The sequence below is a fragment of the Lampris incognitus genome, chromosome 21 (assembly GCF_029633865.1).
Source record: "Lampris incognitus isolate fLamInc1 chromosome 21, fLamInc1.hap2, whole genome shotgun sequence".
NCBI classification, from domain to species: domain Eukaryota; kingdom Metazoa; phylum Chordata; class Actinopteri; order Lampriformes; family Lampridae; genus Lampris; species Lampris incognitus.
In genome coordinates, this window is record NC_079231.1 from 698,013 (window position 1) to 718,892 (window position 20,880).

General features: G+C 40.3%; 1 protein-coding gene across 1 annotated transcript in view; it reads right to left on the bottom strand.

Annotated features, from left to right (window-relative positions):
- The window catches only part of kalrnb (kalirin RhoGEF kinase b), a gene marked incomplete at its 5' end in the record, with an annotated part of 412,121 nt that overhangs the window by 137,469 nt on the left and 253,772 nt on the right, over positions 1-20,880 (bottom strand). Inside the window, 5 exons of the mRNA XM_056301536.1 lie at positions 788-889; positions 1,027-1,217; positions 7,846-7,957; positions 10,855-10,947; positions 13,581-13,670. Coding sequence (XP_056157511.1) covers positions 788-889; positions 1,027-1,217; positions 7,846-7,957; positions 10,855-10,947; positions 13,581-13,670 — 588 coding nt within the window. The remainder of the gene's footprint in view (positions 1-787; positions 890-1,026; positions 1,218-7,845; positions 7,958-10,854; positions 10,948-13,580; positions 13,671-20,880) is intronic.

The window sequence follows — 20,880 nt, forward strand, 5'->3', positions numbered from 1 at the left end:
TTTTACCTAGTCTAGTAATGATACTGGTTTACATAGTAATGATACTGGCTTAGATAGTAATGATACTGGTTTACCTAGTCTAGTAACGATACTGCTTTAGATATTAATGACACTGGCTTACATAGTAATCATACTGTTTTACCTAGTCTAGTAATGATACTGGTTTACATAGTAATGATACTGGCTTACATAGTAATGATACTGGTTTACCTAGTCTAGTAATGATACTGGTTTAGATAGCAATGATATATTGGCTTACATATCAATGATACTGGTTTAGACAGTACTGATACTGGCTTAGATAGTAATGATACTGGTTTACCTAGTCTAATAAAGATACTGATTTAGATAGTAATGATACTGGCTTACATAGTAATGATACTGGCTTAGATAGCAATGATACTGGTTTAGATAGCAATGATATTGGCTTACATATTAATGAAACTGGTTTAGACAGTACTGACCCTGGTTTAGATAGTAATGATATTGATTTACCTAGTCTGGTAATGATACTGGTTTACATAGTAATGTTACTGGTTTACCTAGTCTAGTAATGATACTGGCTTAAATAGTAATGATACTGGTTTAGACAGCACCGACACTGGTTTAGTTAGTAATGATATTGGCCTAGATAGTAATGATACTGGTTTAGACAGTACTGACACTGGTTTAGATAGTAACGATATTGGCTTAGGTAGTGGTGACACTGGTTTGAGGAGTTTAGCATTATGAATGATGAAGGAGTGTGCACATGTTGAACGAATACATTGAGTGAGAGTGCACGTACCTTAAGGACCGTCTTATTGTCTGATGTGGGGGTGCGACCAACCCACAGGGCAAATTTACAGGAGTCCCCCTCAATGTGCTCTGTCACCCCCAATTCTGAGGTCTGAGAGACAGACAGAGAGAGAAAGACAGGCAGCAATAAAGAAAGAGACATATAGGTGTGTGTCTGTGTGTTCACATGTGTGTGCATATGCATGTGTATGTGCGCTGTGTGTGTATTTGTGTGTGTGTGTGTCTTACCCTCAGTCTATGTTTGTAAAGGTACTTTGTGCGTCCAGAAGAGTCTTTGATTTCCTTGCTGAAGATGAGTGACAGCTCAAACAAGAAGAGGTGTCGGTCCCGCCCCTTCCTTATCAGAGACTTGGGCTCCCATACCTGGAAGGCGTCCTGAAGGAGCAGCTCCCCTTGAACTTCGACCCCCTCTTCCACACCTGCCCACCAGCACACAGGAAGCATACACTGCTGTCACATCATTTCCTGCTACACAATCCAGGAAACAGTCTTTACCAGTTCAACATGGTAAGTATTCTATATTACAGCAATTTACTTTTTTGCAATTGTGATGAATAAGAAAGAACGAAACAGCCATGTATCGACGGTTTAAAACCCTTTATATTGTATACACATACATACAAAAACAGATGTGAATCATAAAAAGACAGAGCCACATCTAGAAAATATTATGGATTAAAATGAGCATGTCTATATTGTCAAAGACCATTGCTGTAAATCAGCGTTAATAGGAAAAGGTCAGTTGAAGTTGGTACTGCAGTTAAAGATAAAGAACAGGAAAAACGCTGCATATTGTGCCAAAAATGATCCTCCTGATTATTTTTCTTAATATTGTAATCATGGTTATTTAACATAATAATGACCGAGTTTCAGGAACACTGGGTCTATCCATTCCTTTTTAACTTAACTTATCACAAACTTTCCCCCCATTTCTTTGGGTTTGGTCACATGGTTAAGCACAAAGGTTGTGACTGGTAAGGCAGAATTGACGTTTTTGGACTAAAGTGTCTTGAACACCTGTGCAGCCCTGGCTAAAATGCATCTAGACATTTAGTTAAAATTAATTTAGGATATAAATAGTTTTAAAATTGAAGTTCATAATGTTTAAATATGTTAAAAATATATAGGGAAAGATAAAATAGAGAAGTCATAATCTTTACAGTTAAAAGGTTAGGGTTTATGCAAATGAGCAAACTTTGCTTAATATGTATAGGACCAAGCACGTGTAGTCTAAGAGCATTATGTCAATCTATATTTTCTTTTGTTTTAATTGGCATGCTTTGAAATGATAGCCAATCCAAATTCCATTCTCGGGTAGACAGGTGGGGCTTGGTTGCTTAGCTGATTTATTTGATTCAGGAGATGGATGATTTGTGACTGTAAGAGAGGACAGCTCCATTGGACCACTTTGGAGAACTGTTTTTCTGTTGAAGTGCTATTTGACTATCGCTGGTGTTTTGTTCTTTGCTGCTGTTTTTCTGCACTATGCCAAGCACCCATCACCAAGTTTCCCCTTGTCTGTCCCCCTCTAAATGTTCCCTGGATCTGTGAGTACTGAGCACGTTTTTTTTTTTTTGCTTGTGTGACCGAGTGTAGCGGCCACTACAGTTTCTAGGCCTCTATGCTCCCAAGCCACGACCCAGGCCTGCAACAGGGGTTTGGTTTACAAGTGGGTTGACCATAGTTTGCCGAGTGAGAGTGTGTGTGTATGTGTGTGTGTGAGTGTGACTGTAGGCCTATGATTGATGTTATTTGATATCATTTTTGTGTTTATTCATATTTGGGATTTAGTCTGATTTTTCTTTATTCACGAATGTGATTTTGATAAGTTCTGTTTTATATAAATAAATAGTCTACCATAATTTGGCATTACATTTAAAAAAACCTTGTGTCATAGCTCATAGGTAATTCATGTTTAATAACTGTTAAAATGACAGATAAAATTAGGACAAGAGACAAAACCAAAATCTAAGTGATACATCTTTATTATATATCATACATTTATTTGGAGGCACCGCCAATTATTTTAGTTTAAAAGAGAGTAGCGCCATTTATTTTGAAACCGTATCCAGGCCACGCCCACAATACTACTACACGTAGCAGATTTTTATATAGCTACATGGGACGGGTGTTACACCTGCATGCATCATCTTTTCATGAGTATGTTGAACCAACAACTGGGGGGCAGGTTCCATGGATGCTGCTGTTTGAAAGTAAAGCCTGACTGTTGCAATCTGCCTTCAACACTCATCAGACCATCATCATCCAGGAATAGTCTCAGCTCTCTGAGGTTTGAGTCTTTGTTTAAACTCTTTCCTGCTTTCAAATGGCTAATTTCTTGACAGAAGCTATGAGTTTGTGTTACCTTTATCCAGTACTTCTCAGCTTCAAGCAGCTCCTCTGCAGTCAACTCCCCTCTTCTCTTGACGCTCCAACGTGCATTATCTGCAAACCTCTTCAACCAGGCAGTTATCCGTAGTACAGACCTCAAGTTTACTGTATCTTTGGAGGTCCAGCACTGGTTCAGTTTACTCATATTCATCACTGCTGAGTTGTACAGTAACATGTTGACTCCTTTTCAATTCATCATTAATGTCTTCATCCACTGATTTTTCATCAAGACTTCTGCAATGGTTCAAATGATGTCAGGAAGGTAGGACCCTCCCACCACAGGTGATTCTATATCAGGCTCACTACAGTTTGGCCTCTTGTAGGGAGATCAGCAGGATTTTCTTTGCCTTTACAGTGGGACCATGATGCTGGGTCGGTCAAGGACTGGATTTCTGTCACTCTGTTGGCAACAAACAGCTTCCACTTCTGAGCTGCGAAGCCAATACAGCACGATCATTGAATCGGTCCACATGTGCACTTGACAGGGCTCGATTTCAAGTGGCTTTAACAAGTTGTTTTCGAGTCAAACGCCAATCAATGCTCCCATCAACTCCAGACGTGGCAGTGACATCTTCTTCAGAGGACCTACTCTGGACTTTGAAGCAACCAGGTTAGCTGTCATTATTCCATCCTTTCCTTCACACTGCAGGTAGGCAACGGCACTGTACGCCTTCTCACTTGCCTCACAGAACACACAGAGTCTTGGTGTGTGGCCGTTCTGCTTATCTCTTGCTCCATATTAATGTGGTACAGTTATCTGGTGAATCAGCCCAAGCACGGAGCACCACTTTTGCCATTGTTAGTTCAGATCCGGTGGTAGCTCCTCATCCCAGCTGAGTCCTCTCTCCCACATCTCTTGCAAAAGACATTTAACTCTTAAGGTGAAGGGTGTCAGAAAGCCCATGGGGTCAAATATGCAAGCAGAGTGTTGCAGAGAGCTTCTCTTGGTGTTCTCCATCTCAGCCAGTTTGCCCAGCAGAGGTCTCAAATCAAAAACAAAGTCATTATTTTCTGTCTGCCACACCAAGCCAAGTACCTTCAGCACTACTCCATGGACCTCCAGTTCCTCTGTGGTTCCAATGGATGTCTCCTTCCACTTTTCCTTCTTGTCATTCATTTACAAAAATCCATGCCTACAGCAGACATCATTTCCTTTGCATCTGTCATCACAGAGACGGCTTCTTCAACATTACTGACACTTCCAAAGAAATCGTCCATGTACAGTGACTCTTTCATAATCTCTACAACTTGTGGTTGTTTTTCATATTGCCTGGCATGCTTCCTTACTGTAGCTGCCAGCAGAAATGGGCTTGGGGAAACTCCAAACACCACCCTGGTCATCCTCAACACGCGTAGCTTCTTAGTAGCATCATCTGTAGGTGGAGCAGTGAGCCACAGAAATCTCACTGCATCTGTCTTTTTCTGCAAGTGAAACCTGAAGAAAGGCCTTCTTGATATCTGCCATAAAGGCAATCTCATGCAGTCTGAATCTGGTCAGTATGCTAAGCAGATCTGGATTGAGGTTAGGGCCCATCAGCAGGCAGTTGTTCAATGAGGGACAACCATTTTCATGTGATGAGGCATCAAACACTACTCTCAGTTTTGTTGTCATCTTGTCCTCTTGGAGCACAGCATGGTGGGGTAAGTAGTATTTGACATCTGATGCTGAGGACTCACTCTCTGTCACATGTTCAGCGATACCCTGTTGTAAGTAGTCCTCCCACAACCTCATTGTATTGATGGAAAAACACTAAATCTGTCTGCAACCTTCTCTTCAGGCCTTCAAATCTTTTCTTGGCAATTCTGTAGTTGTCCGGGAGTTCTGGTTTGTCATGCCACCATGGAAACTCCACCTCGTAATGTCCTTCCTTGAATCATGTTGTTTTCTCAAACTTATGCAGCACCTCTTCTCCTTCTGGATTGTCATTCTGTTCCTTTGCGATAACCAGAGACTCGATCTCCCAGAAGGCCTTCAGCTGGTTTGAGACCAGTGTGTCTTCTTGAATGTGGATGTACATAAATTTTGCTTCAGCAACACTTGACACTGTGACTGGAAATTGCAAAGACCATCCAAATACACTTTCCAGTGCAACCAGTGTGTCTGTTAGTCTCTCTACTTGGCCTGACACTGTGTACCAGTAGTAGTCTTCTCCAATCAACACTGAAAGTTCAGTGTTTTAAGTGCTTTCTTCAGGGAAATCAGCTAATTGCAGACCCTTTTTCTTCAGTTTCCTTTGGATATGCTCACTGGGGGACCTGAATCACAGCAGTGCATACTTGCGGTGTTTAAATTGCTTCCAATTAAATTGTCTGCCCTTTATCCCAGATGTTTTCCAGGACTAGCTTTACAGTGTTGCACTTGGCTGTTACTGGAGCAGCAGAGCCCAATGTGTGAAGAGTGATTGTCTCCTGCTTTATCACAGGTAACTTCAGAGCCTTTCTGGCTGATGAAGCTCCTCTGGCTCCCTCCATCTGCCAGGCAGTAAACTACCTTCCATCCAGCCAGACCCACAGCCCATGCATTGACAGTCAGTAGTAGCACTGTGTTGTGGCTCTTTGAGTTTGTGTTAATGTAATGTGTAGCAAATGAAAAGACCACATTGTCTGTATTGTCAGAGGCTGCTGGAGTGCGCTCTTCATGCTTCCCACACAGAGCACTGTGATGTCTGTCTTGATGCATGCTCAATAATCCAGGTAAGAAAATCAAAGAAGGTTGAATCAGTTCATCTAGATACAACATTTATTGACAGACCTCTTTCACTTTCAAAGCATTGATAGTAAAATTGGTTAGTCTCACCTGTTCATTCAACGGCAGGCTCTGTGCCTTCTGGAGGATCTGGTTAGCTCGGTGGCCCTTGACCAAAGATTTCATTTGCAGGCTCTTACGTGTAATCCCGCTCTGTCTGCATCTGAGATTGAATCTCAGGTGGCTCCTGTAGTCTGCCATCTTACGTGCCATTTGCTTATACTCGCAAGTTTAAGGCAATCCTCGCCGAAATGAGTCAAAATGTCTTGATGCATGCTCAATAATCCAGGTAAGAAAATCAAAGAAGATTGAATCAGTTGATCTGGATACAACGTTTGTTGACAAATCCCTTTTGGCTTTCAAAGCCTCGATAGTAAAATTGTTTTCTCTCACCGATTCATTCAACAGCTGGTTCTGTGCCTTCTGGAGGACTTGGTTAGCTTGGTGGCCCTTGACCGAAGATTTCATTTGCAGGCTCTTAGGGCCTAAGAGTAACAGACAACTTAGACATAACACCGAGGGCGGTCTGGCGGCAGCCTCGCCTAGTGTTTCTCTGTTTTTGGTGTTGTCGTGTGGAGTGCGGGGAGGTGTTTCAAAGGTGTCTGGCTGGGAGAGCTGGCGTTGGATCGGCTGGGGGAGCCTGGTCTGCTGCGTCCGGTGGCTGGAACTACACCCGAGGAGGAAACACAGAGGGTGGTCTGACAGAACACAGAAGCGGGGCAGGCTAAGCTAACTGCTAGCCCATGTAGACCGGTAGATCTGACAGTCATCCTGGTGTTTGCTCTCTTGGACAGTGAACTTTTTTTGGGGGGGGGGGGGGGTATGTTGGATATATGTTTTTTTAGTTTTTTTTTTTGGTAGTTTGCATATATGTGTTCTTGTAGTTTTTGTCTTTGTGTTGCACTGCTGTGGGCTGGCGGAAATTATATTTCATTTGATTTCACGAATGCAGGTGCATTGAATGAAATGCCAAATAAATGTACCTGATTCCTGATCTAAGTCAATTCGTATCCATTCAAATCGAAATCCACACCCTTCTCAGATCTGAGCCAGGTCTCAGAAATAGCTATAACATTGAATGGTTTCTTGAATTGATTTAAATATATATATATATTTTTTTTTAATAAATTTATTTCTGATTTCTCCCAATTTAGTGGCCATTCGATCCCTGTTTTAGTTCAAACACCCACCCTCGTACTGCATGCATTCACCAACTGCATCTCTCCAGCCAGCAGTCTCGAAGGAGACGCCTCCCCACTTTCGTGACAAGGCGACTCCAGGCCAAACCACTGCTTTATCCGACACACCCAGAGACGCATTCATGTGACGAACACAAGCCGACTCCGCCCCCCTCCCGAAGACAGCGTTGCTAATTATTGCTGCTTCATCGGATTTAAATATTTTTTGATGTTTAGAAAGTTTAGATATAGACTCCTGCTGTTAAAGTGGATAATTTACATTCCATGATCTGTCTTAGCCTTCATGTTAAACTGATCCATCTGTCTAGTAACAGCATTTGTTGTTTAGGTTGTTGAAGAGATTATTCTTGGGGTCAATATTTTGTTCAAATCCATACATATTATATTCAGTGTATCTGAAAGTTTGAGATTCCAACCATCTCACTTTTCATAATGGCTTTCCAGCCTTCTGCAGCTGCCTGGTGAGTTTACACACTTGATCTCTATATCATCAGCGCTGTTACACTGTTATGAACCAGTTAGACATGGTCTATCATAGACGAGATAGACAAGGTCTAATATGGACCAGATAGACAAGGTCTAATATGGACCTAAACCAGAACACACACTGACCAACCAATGACAGCCGCTAACTCTGAAAACAAAATTATTTAATACAACATGATATAATAATGGACATTTGTGTGTGTGTGTTTGTGTGTGTGTGTGTACCTTCCAGCATGCTAACATGCATAGCATCGTTAGCTCTCTTAGGAACACTCAGCATCACATCTAAACCCTCCTTAATCTCTCCTTTACCCTCCTCACAGCAAGCCAGCAGCTCCTACACACACACACACACACACACAAAAACATACATACACACACACAAAAACATACATACACCCCCCCCCCCACACACACACAAACAAAGCATACACACCCACAAACACACACACACGAAAACATCACGGACGGACGCGCGCACACACACATACACACACACAGAGTAAACCTACAAATCAGGTTCAGTCGCTCTCTATTAACTGAACTTTTTAATAAAAGCAAATTCATACAACATCTGTCAGCATGGTGCTTAATCTGGCAAAGATTTAAATTACATAATAAGATCTACTGTCTTATTACAGCTTGACATCAATAATATGATGTCATATTATCTACTGTCTTATTACAGCATGACATCAATAATATGATGTCATATTATCTCTACTGTCTTATTACAGCATGAAATTAATATGATGTCATATTAGCTACAGTCTTATTACTGCATGACATCAATAATATGATGTCATATTATCTACAGTCTTATTACAGCATAACATCAATAACGTGATGTCATATTATCTACAGTCTTATTACAGCATGACATCAATAATATGATGTCATATTATCTACAGTCTTATTACAGCATGACATCAATAACGTGATGTCATATTATCTACAGTCTTATTACAGCATGACATCAATAACGTGATGTCATCTACTGTCTTATTACAGCATGACATCAATAACATGATGTCATATTATCTACAGTCTTATTACAGCATGACATCAATAACGTGATGTCATATTATCTACAGTCTTATTACAGCATGACATCAATAACGTGATGTCATATTATCTACAGTCTTATTACAGCATGACATCAATAACGTGATGTCATATTATCTACAGTCTTATTACAGCATGACATCAATAACGTGATGTCATATTATCTACTGTCTTATTACAGCATGACATCAATAATATGATGTCATATTATCTAGTCTTATTACGGCATGACATCAATAACGTGATGTCATATTATCTACAGTCTTATTACAGCATGACATCAATAATATGATGTCATATTATCTACTGGCTTATTACAGCATGAAATTAATATGATGTCATATTAGCTACTGTCTTCTTACAGCATGACATCAATAACGTGATGTCATATTATCTACAGTCTTATTACAGCATGACATCAATAATATGATGTCATATTAGCTACAGTCTTATTACAGCATGACATCAATAACGTGATGTCATATTAGCTACTGTCTTATTACAGCATGACATCAATAACGTGATGTCATATTATCTACTGTCTTATTACAGCATGACATCAATAGGTGATGTCATATTATCTACAGTCTTATTACAGCATGACATCAATAACGTGATGTCATATTATCTACTGTCTTATTACAGCATGACATCATTAACGTGATGTCATATTATCTACAGTCTTATTACAGCATGACATCAATAACGTGATGTCATATTATCTACTGTCTTATTACAGCATGACATCAATAATATGATGTCATATTATCTACAGTCTTATTACGGCATGACATCAATAACTTGATGTCATATTATCTACAGTCTTATTACAGCATGACATCAATAATATGATGTCATATTATCTACTGGCTTATTACAGCATGAAATTAATATGATGTCATATTAGCTACTGTCTTCTTACAGCATGACATCAATAAGGTGATGTCATATTATCTACAGTCTTATTACAGCATGACATCAATAATATGATGTCAAATTATCTACAGTCTTATTACAGCATGACATCAATAATGTGATGTCAAATTATCTACAGTCTTATTACAGCATGACATCAATAACGTGATGTCATATTAGCTACAGTCTTATTACAGCATGACATCAATAACGTGATGTCATATTAGCTACTGTCTTATTACAGCATGACATCAATAACGTGATGTCATATTATCTACTGTCTTATTACAGCATGACATCAATAGGTGATGTCATATTATCTACTGTCTTATTACAGCATGACATCAATAACGTGATGTCATATTATCTACTGTCTTATTACAGCATGACATCAATAACGTGATGTCATATTATCTACAGTCTTATTACAGCATGACATCAATAACGTGATGTCATATTAGCTACAGTCTTATTACAGCATGACATCATTAACGTGATGTCATATTATCTACAGTCATTACGGCATGACATCAATAACGTGATGTCATATTATCTACTGTCTTATTACAGCATGACATCAATAATATGATGTCATACTATCTACTGTCTTATTACAGAATGACATTAATATGATGTCATATTATCTACCGTCTTATTACAGCATGACATTAATAATATGATGGCACACTATCTACTGTCTTATTACAGCATGACATTAATAATATGATCTCATACTATCTACTGTCTTATTACAGCATGACAGCAATAATATGTCATATTATCTACTGCCTTATTACAGTATGACATCAATAATATGTCATATTATCTACTGTCTTATTACAGCATGACATTAATAGGATATATTATCTACTGCCTTATTACAACATGACATCAATAATATGTCATATTATCTACTGTCTTATTACAGCATGACATTAATATGATATATTATCTACTGCCTTATTACAACATGACATCAATAATATGTCATATTATCTACTGTCTTATTACAGCATGACATTAATATGATATATTATCTACTGTCTAATTACAGCATGACTGATAATATGTCATATTATCTACTGTCTTATTACAGCACGATATTAATAATATGATGTCACACTATTTACTATCTTATTACAGCATGACATTAATAATATGTCATATTATCTACTGTCTTATTACAGCATGACATCAATAATATGTCATATTATCTACTGTCTTATTACAGCATGATGTCCTATTATGCGTTACCTTGAGGAGCAACTGGTATTTAGTGATTCTCTGGACTGGTTTAATGAGAGCTGAAGAGATGGAGTTAGCCAGACCATGTCTCCTCTGGACCTCCTATTACAATACATAGACAGACAGAGAGAGACAGCAAGAGAGAGACAGCGAGACAGAGAGAGAAATAAAATCATCCAAAGTGGCATGGGGGGTAAAGTGTTTGACATAATCCAATCTATGTATTTGGAAAATAAGTTCGGAGTAAAACTTGGCGACAAAAGAACAGAATACTTCACTCAAGGGTGAGGGGTGACACAGGGCTGCTGTTTGAGTCCAACCCGTTCAATATCTACATCAATGAGTTAGCGGTGTTACTGGAACAACCTGCAGCTCCTGGCCTCACCCTAAACAACACGGGAGTTAAATTCTTGCTCTATACAGATGAGCTGGTGCTGCTGTCACCAACAGAACAGGGTCTACAGCAGCATCTTGATCTTCTAGAGAAATACTGTCAGAACTGGGCCCTGAGAGTAAACTTAAAAAAGACAAAAATTATGATCTTCCAGAAGAAGCCCAGGTGTCAGGAAAGTAGACACTATTCACGCTAGGTAACACCACCCTAGAGCACACGTTAAATTATGATTACCTGGACGCTGCCTGCCATTCCCCTCATCACATTTTCTTTTTATTAATCCATATAGTTGTTTTTTTTTAAACGATGATGCTGGTCGCGTGGCTTGGGTCCTGGACTGTTCCAATGGCTTCTGGACACTGCTGAGCAACCTGCACATCATATTCTTCATAAATTTTAAAAGTCCATTATAACTGTGTTATCCTCTTTCAATGTTGTATTGTGTAAATTGCGTAAACACAACATCAATTGCATGTTGTCTGCCTTGGGATAGGGATCCTCCTCTGTTGCTCTCCCTGAGGTTTCTTCCTATTTTTTCTCCCTGTTAAAGGTTTTTTTTTAGGGAGTTGTTCCTTATCCGATGAGAGGGTCTAAGGACAGGATGTTGTGTTGCTGTTAAGCCCACTGAGGCAAATTTGTAATTTGTGATATTGGGCTATACAAATAAAGTTGATTTGATTTGATTACCTGGGACTGAGGGTCAGTGGGACTGAGGGTCAGTGCCTTGGGAAGCCTTGGTCTGGCAGTGAATGCACTTAAAGAGAAAGCCCGAAGAGCTTTCTATGCAATAAAAAGACAATTCTATAAAATAGACATCCCAATTAAAATCTGGTCCAAAGTCTTTGACAGTGTCCTCCTGCCCATTGCAGTATATGGACGTGAAGTACGGGGTCTACTCAGTCAGCAACACTACACTAGATGGGACAAACATCCAATAGAAGCCCTGCATACAGAATTCTGTTGAAGATTGCTAAACATACAAAGAAAAACACCAACCGTTGCATGCAGGGCAGAATTAGGCCGTTTCCCGTTGATAATAAATATCCAAAACAGATCACTTAAATTCTGGATGTACGTTAAATCAAGTCCCCACCACATACTGCAATTTAAAGCATCCAAATCCAAGAGCTAAGAAACAGTCCCCTCAGTCAGCTGGTTGTGAAATTAACTGACCCCGTAACCACTGACATAGATGAGTTTCAGACTAACACTGCTAACCAGCCACAGACTAGAGTAAACCACATCATCGCGCAATGCAAACACTCATATGGGGAACACTGCAACACAGAAACCAAATGACAACTCAAATTAGAATGTTATCGGGCCCTAAAAAGAGAAGACAAATTGGCTGACTGTCTGTCCACTGTCAGAGACAGTCAGCAGAGACACATCCTTACCAAGTACAGACTCACTGACCACAGTCTAGCCACTGAAAAGGGCAGACACAAAACATCTTGGCTACCAAAAGAGCAAAGAATATGTGGTCATTGTATGGGGCAGCTGAGGTCGACACAGAGATGCACTTCCTGCTAAATTGTGAGAAATTCCAGCACATAAGAGAAAAATACCAGGAGACATTTGAAAACTAGATTCCAAATGTTCTACTGCTGGATGAGAAAGAACTATGGCCACTTATTTTAGGAGAGGGTCAAAGGTCACACCTTGTGGCTCAATATGTGTCAGAATGCCATAGCCTAAGGGTCAGTGAGTGACCAAAACACTGTCAGTTACTGTCAGTTGCTGTTCAAGTGCTGTTCTATGTATGTTACTGCCAGTTCTATGTATTCCTTTCTCCTGTTTTTTTGTTTGTTTGTTTGTTTAGTACTCTGTTGACCTGTTTTGCTGTCACCTGCTTTGGCAACACTGTAATTAATGCATTCATGCCAATAAAGCATCATTGAATTGAACTGAGAGAGACAGACAGACAGACAGACAGACAGACAGAGAGGGACAGCGAGAGAGAGAGAGACAGAGAGAGGGAGACAGCAACAGAGACAGAGAGAGAGAGAGAGAGAGACAGGCTGGTAGTATTTACTGGGGAGCCTTTATATCTATATTTACATGTATATTTACATTCATATTGAATAGCATACAGTAATGAAAAGCTAAGCATAGATTCTAACTTCTCATCACCTCCAAATAATTCAATAACTACAAAAGCACTGAATCTGCATTTTTGTATTTACTACTACGTATTTATTGTACATCATATCAAAGCTTTAGTCCATGTTTTTTATCTAGAAGGCTGTCAAGTTGTTTAAGTTGTAGTAATTGTAATAGTACTAGTAGTAATGGTAATAATCCAAGTGATGAAAACAGTAAAACATTGTGATGGTCTGACCTCAAAGAAAGCCGTGCCATGCTGCTGGACCAGCAGGCTGGAGTCTGGCTTGTTCCTGCAGTAAGTCACATACATGTGGAACTTGTCAGCCTGGGACAGAAGCACAAAGAGAGAGAAACATGTTCATCAGAAAAGTATACTATTAAAAAGATAACTCATGAAAAGATTATTTTGAGAAATCAGAAAATATGAAATAACACAATTAAAACTGAAAATCGCTGCAAGAGACACAAACAAGTGAAGAGAGAACAGCCTCCTTCATGTCAGCTCATCAAACTGCCACCATCCATCTCAACTCACAAACCAAGTCCGTAAGAATCTGTTCAAATCATTCAGCTATGATTAAAATACAGTTTTATTCTACATCCCACCAACCTGATGAACGCAAGCTCAGCAGTTCTCCAGGGATCACTCTTTTATTCTATATCCCACCAACCTCATGAACACAAGCTCGACACTCCTCCATGGATCACTCTTTTATTCTACATCCAACCAACCTGATGATCACTTTTATTCTACATCCCAACAACCTGATGAACGCAAGCTCAGCACTCCTCTAGGGATCACTGCTTTATTCTACATCCCACAAACCTGATGAACACAAGCTCAACACTCCTCCATGGGTCACTCTTTTATTCTATATCCCACCAACCTGATGAACACAAGCTCAGCAGTCCTCTAGGGATCACTCATTTATTCTACATCCCACCAACCTGATGAACACAAGCTTAGCAGTCCTCTAGGGATCACTCATTTATTCTACATCCCACCAACCTGATGAACACAAGCTCGACATTCCTACATGGATCACTCTTTTATTCTACATCCCACCAACCTGATGAACACAAGCTCAGCAGTCCTCTAGGGATCACTCTTTATTATACATTCCACCAATCTGATAAGCACAAGCTCAGCACTCCTCCAGGGATCACTTTTTCATTCTACATCCCACCAACCTGATGAACACAAGCTCGACATTCCTACATGGATCACTCTTTTATTCTATATCCCACCAACCTGATGAACACAAGCTCGACATTCCTACATGGATCACTCTTTTATTCTATATCCCACCAACCTGATGAACACAAGCTCAGCAGTCCTCTAGGGATCACTCATTTATTCTACATCCCACCAACCTGATGAACACAAGCTCGACATTCCTACATGGATCACTCTTTTATTCTACATCCCACCAACCTGATGAACACAAGCTCAGCAGTCCTCTAGGGATCACTCTTTATTATACATTCCACCAATCTGATAAGCACAAGCTCAGCACTCCTCCAGGGATCACTTTTTCATTCTACATCCCACCAACCTGATGAACACAAGCTCAGCACTCCTCCATGGATCACTATTTTGTTCTACATCCCACCAACCTGATGAACACAAGCTCAGCAGTCCTCTAGGGCTCACTGTTTTGATCTACATCCCACCGACCTGATAAACACAAGCTCGACACTTCTCCATGGATCACTCTTTTATTCTACATCCCACCAACCAGATGATCACTTTTATTCTACATCCCACCAACCTGATGATCACTTTTATTCTACATCACACCAACCTGATGAACACAAGCTCAGCAGTTCTCTAGGGATCACTCTTTTATTCTATATCCCACAAACCTGATGAACACAAGCTCAGCAGTCCTCTAGGGATCACTCTTTTATTCTATATCCCACCAACCTGATGAACACAAGCTCAGCACTCCTTCAGGGATCACTTTTTCATTCTACATCCCACAAACCTGATGAACACAAGCTCAACACTCCTCCATGGGTCACTCTTTTAATCTATATTCCACCAACCTGATGAACACAAGCTCAGCAGTCCTCTAGGGATCACTCATTTATTCTACATCCCACCAACCTGATGAACACAAGCTCGACATTCCTACATGGATCACTCTTTTATTCTACATCCCACCAACCTGATGAACACAAGCTCAGCACTCCTCCATGGATCACTCTTTATTATACATTCCACCAATCTGATAAGCACAAGCTCAGCACTCCTCCAGGGATCACTTTTTCATTCTACATCCCACCAACCTGATGAACACAAGCTCAGCACTCCTCCATGGATCACTATTTTGTTCTACATCCCACCAACCTGATGAACACAAGCTCAGCAGTCTTCTAGGGATCACTCATTTATTCTACATCCCACCGACCTGATAAACACAAGCTCGGCACTCCTCCATGGATCACTCTTTTATTCTACATCACACCAACTTGATGAACACAAGCTCAGCACTCCTCTAGGGATCACTCTTTCATTTTACATCACACCAACCTGATGAACACAAGCTCAGCACTCCTCTAGGGATCACTGTTTTATTCTACATCACACCAACCTGATGAACACAAGCTCAGCTCTCCTCCATGGATCACTATTTTATTCTACATCCCACCAACCTGATGAACACAAGCTCAGCACTCCTCTAGGGATCACTCTGTTATTCTACATCCCATCAACCTGGTGAACACAAGCTCAGCACTCCTCTAGGGATCACTCTTTCATTCTACATCACACCAACCTGATGAACACAAGCTCAGCACTCCTCTAGGGATCACTCTTTCATTCTACATCACACCAACCTGATGAACACAAGCTCAGCACTCCTCTAGGGATCACTGTTTTATTCTACATCACACCAACCTGATGAACCCAAGCTCAGCTCTCTTCCATGGATCACTATTTTATTCTACATCCCACCACCCTGATGAACACAAGCTCAGCACTCCTCTAGGGATCACTCCTTCTTTTTTTTATTTACACGAATGGCCACTTCTGCCATTCGACAGATCACATTTGTATTTTTTTTTTTTGGTGTTTGTAGCCAAGAATGAAAATATGCAGTTTCAAAATTAAATGCATTCATAGCTCTCCTTACCATACCCGCTTCTTATTAAACTGACTGGTCCAAATGAGCGACCTGTCTGTAGTTCACGATTCCTCTCACAAAACCCACTGATAAAAAAACCCCAAAACCAGACACACAGCTCACTGATTTACACTCATTCATAAACCTCTGTCTTATCTGAAAACTTCTTAATATACTACCCCTCCATGCACAAAATATCCCATCCTCTAATCAGGTTTCTGCAGGTTTCAACAGGTTAAATGTGAGACTTTTTAAGACCCTTTTAAGACCACTTTGAATAAAATGTAAGACCTATTTCACGGCAAAAAAGAATGAGGAAAAATTACTATGAAAGAATAAAAAAAAAGTCCTACAGTTACTTGCAAAGTACATTTATTTACGTTCAACAAGAACAACTTCACGTTCCATCACAACAATTCTTTCAGTGAACATGCAGTAAAAAACAACAGTAGTACAGACACCTCCTACACACCACCGACTATGGGTGGGGCGATGAATGGAGTTTGGGGACAGTTAGTGTGCGTTTACATCTGCCAGTCACACACTGGTCTATACACAGCTGCACATTTCATACAATACTGACTGTATTTGTCTGTGTGTGTGTGTGTGTGTGTGTGTGTGTGCGTGCGTGTGTGCGTGTGTGTGTCTGTCTGTCTGACAAGAGCTATATTCTGAGCTCTTCTCCCTTGGCCACAATCTCCTTTTCAATGATCTCAAGCTCAGCCAGCTTCTCCGTTTGGCCCCTCCTCAGAATATTTGACTTGGAGATGAGCTCTGCCATTGTGCTGCCAGCCCTGCCCTCTGCCTCTTCTGCAAACCTGTCTGCATCTCTGGACAGACCTTCAGACTCCTCTAGGATGGTTTTCCTTCTCTTTTTCAGTTCCTCCAGGTAGTCCTCTGCAGCCTTTCTCTTCTGACCCTGTGCGTCACACTCCTTCTTCCTTCTCTCCTGATTGAGGTGGACATGGTATCTGGACCTGGCTGATGCCACAGACTTCAGGATTTAGCACTTTAACTATAACACCTTCTCTCTTGTCTGATTTGTCCTGAGCAACATCCCATTTCATCCCATTACATGTTCACTTCTTGTTCTGTTGTCTGCGTAAGTACATTTCATGTATACTGTGTAGTATGTTTGGTTTGTCTGTGCTATGGATCGGTTTTTGTAAATTGTAAAGTTAAAGTCCTAATTGTCAAGTCTTTTCTTAATTTTAACAACCACCTGCCCATGGACTACAGATGTCAGTTAGCCTCTGGCTACAATCTGGCATATTTACATTTCATATAAATGTTCACAAATATGCGCTGTCCCTGTTTCAAATATGTGTGTGTGTGTGTGTGTGTGTGTATGTGTGTTATTCATAGTATTGCTGAAATCGAATGTATGTCTAAATACCAATAACTAAACATGTTAAATACATATAAAAATGTAACGGTCAATAATTGATTACTTACTTTGACATGTTCCAGCAAGTCCTGTGCTCTTGCAAGCCCCATAAACTGCGACCCCACGTACCTCGACTGAACTTGCCCCTCCTCCCAGAAACCTACATGCAGATCCAACTGCTTGGTTTTGGTTGTCTGGTTCAGACTTTCGTCAAACATGAGAACGAACGGACCGTTGTTTACTTTAGAGACCAGGTCTTTCTTGATGTATTCCACTAAAACACATTTCGTGATGTAGGCAGTTTTGTCACCACCGCACGCGAATGTTTTCGCTATTTCTGAATCCGGGAACATGCTTCTAAACGCTCACCTCTGCCCTCGTTGGTGCTGTGGGAATGGTGTTTAGCTACAACATTTAGTGTCCAAAGCACCTCCGCTTTTAGGGTGGCGTAGACCCAAACGTCTTCCAGAGGTGGATCATCCCTGATGTTGTTACGGGAGGTGCTGCACGTGATGCTCCTGCAGCAGTGGCGAAAAGCGAACAGATGGAGGCATTGGTTGTTGGCTTTTCAGTTGGGTCTTGTGTTTCTCTGACTGACCATGCGATTCTAAAGCCTTTACCCCCACATCCCCAGTTTAATAGTTCGCTAGCTTAAGATGCAGCGGGCTTCAACAACATCCCCCTCCACCGGTTTAAACCAAGCACTGCACGTGCTCTTCTCCCACCACTGAGAGTTGAATTTGCACTTCCCCATGAAGTTAGAAAAGTAACTGACAGACGTTAAAGACTTAAGCATTCATTTATCCCTTGGCTCGGACTGACAGCATGACACTACAGGACAGAAACACAAAACACTAGTTCGGTGTTCTCCAATAAATTGACTGGGGAGCTGCAAAGTAATGACTACTGGTTCCATGTTGTTTTTTTCCAATACAGATTATTGGAGCAGAACTGACTATTACTGTAAGTGCTCATGTTGCAGCCTGGACATTTCCCTCAAACACATTTAACTGATACAGAGAAGTTCTATTTCTAAGACCCATCAAAATCATATTTAAGACCAAAAGACACGTTTTAGATCAAATTTAAAACTGTTAAAGGCCTAAAATTCAGATTATCAAATTTAAGACTTTTTAAGACCCCACTGGAAACCTGTCTAATACATATAACCACCCTCCATGTTTAATATGTCTGAATTTCTGATCCCATATAGGGCTGTGTGATACGACCAAAATCTCATATCACGATATAGGTCATTCATATCATGATAATGATGCATATCACGATATAGGTCATTCATATCACGATAATGATGCATATCACGATATAGGTCATTCATATCATGATAACAATACATATTACGATATGTCATTCAAATCACGATAATGATACATATCACGATATAGGTAATTCATATCATGATAATGATGAATATCACGATATAGGTCATTCATATGATGATAACGACGCATATCACGACATAGGTCATTCATATCATGATAACGATACGTATTACAATATGTCATTCAAATCACGATAATGATACATATCACGATATAGCTCATTCATATCACGATAACGATACATATCACAATATAGGTCATTCATGTCATGATAACAATACATATCACGATATAGGTCATTCATATCACGATACGATACAGATCACAATATAGGTCATTCATATCATGATAATACATATCACGATATAGGTCATTCATATCATGATAACAACAATCAACATTATATAGGTCATTCATATCACGATAATGACGCATATCATGATATAGGTCATTCATATCACGATAACAATACATATCACAATATAGGTCATTCATATCATGATAACAATACATATCACAATATACAGTTGCAATCAAAATTATTCAACCCCCATTGCATATTAGGCTTATTGGCAAAATGTGCAATTTTCCAGCTGTTTACAATAAGCAAATTACACAACAACAGTTAAATAGTTCAATACAACTAATATTACAAGTGTTTTATCTAAATTCAACACAAAATGTTACTTTTAATGACTACTGCAGTCTCAAAATTATTCAACCCCCTGAATAGAATCCCTCATAAGAGCACACATTTGACAATCAGGTGTTGTCTCAAGCACATCTGATGCAACTAATCAAGGGCTTCATTAATTGCATTAGGTGTGCTTGAGATAGAACACATCAAATACCTGGACAGGCTAGGGGTTTGTTGATGGCGATGTTTGATTACATGTTAGAAATATGGCTAAGTCAAGAGAATTGTCCAAAAAGTTAAGAGAAGAGATCGTTGCCTTGCACAAACAAGGAAAAGGATACAAAAAGATAGCAAAGGCACTGACTGTCCCTAGAGATACAGTTGGAAGCATAGTTTGCAAGTTCAAAGTTAAAGGAACAGTGGCTACACTACCCGGACATGGCAGAAAGAGGAAGCTATCAACGGCCGCCACCAGATTCCTGAGTAGGCAGGTGGTCAAAAACCCACGAGTGACTGCAAAAGACCTGCAGCAAGACTTGGTGGCAGCAGGCACTGAGGTTGCAGTTTGCACAGTAAGGCACATACTAAACACTGAAGGGCTCCATGCCTGAACTCCAAAACGTACACCACTACTGACCCAAAAGCACAAGAAAAGTCGGCTCCAATATGCTCAAAACCATATAAATAAGCCAAAGAGGTTTTGATACTGTTCTGTGGAGCGATGAAACAAAACTGAAACTTTTCGGGGCTATGGATCAACGGTATGTCTGAAGGAGAAAGAATGAAGCATACGCTGAAAAAAGCACCCTGCCTACAGTGAAGCATGGCAGTGGCTCGGTGATGCTCTGGGGCTGCTTTGCTTCCTCTGGCACTGGAAACCTGCAGCGTGTGGAGGGCAAGATGGATTCAGTCAAGCATCAGGAAATCATAGGAGAAAATGTCATGCTGTCTAAGGATGCACCAATACCGATACCAGCATCGGGTATCGGTCCGATACTGTGCGCGTGTACTCATACTCGTAATCATAAAACTGCTCCGAT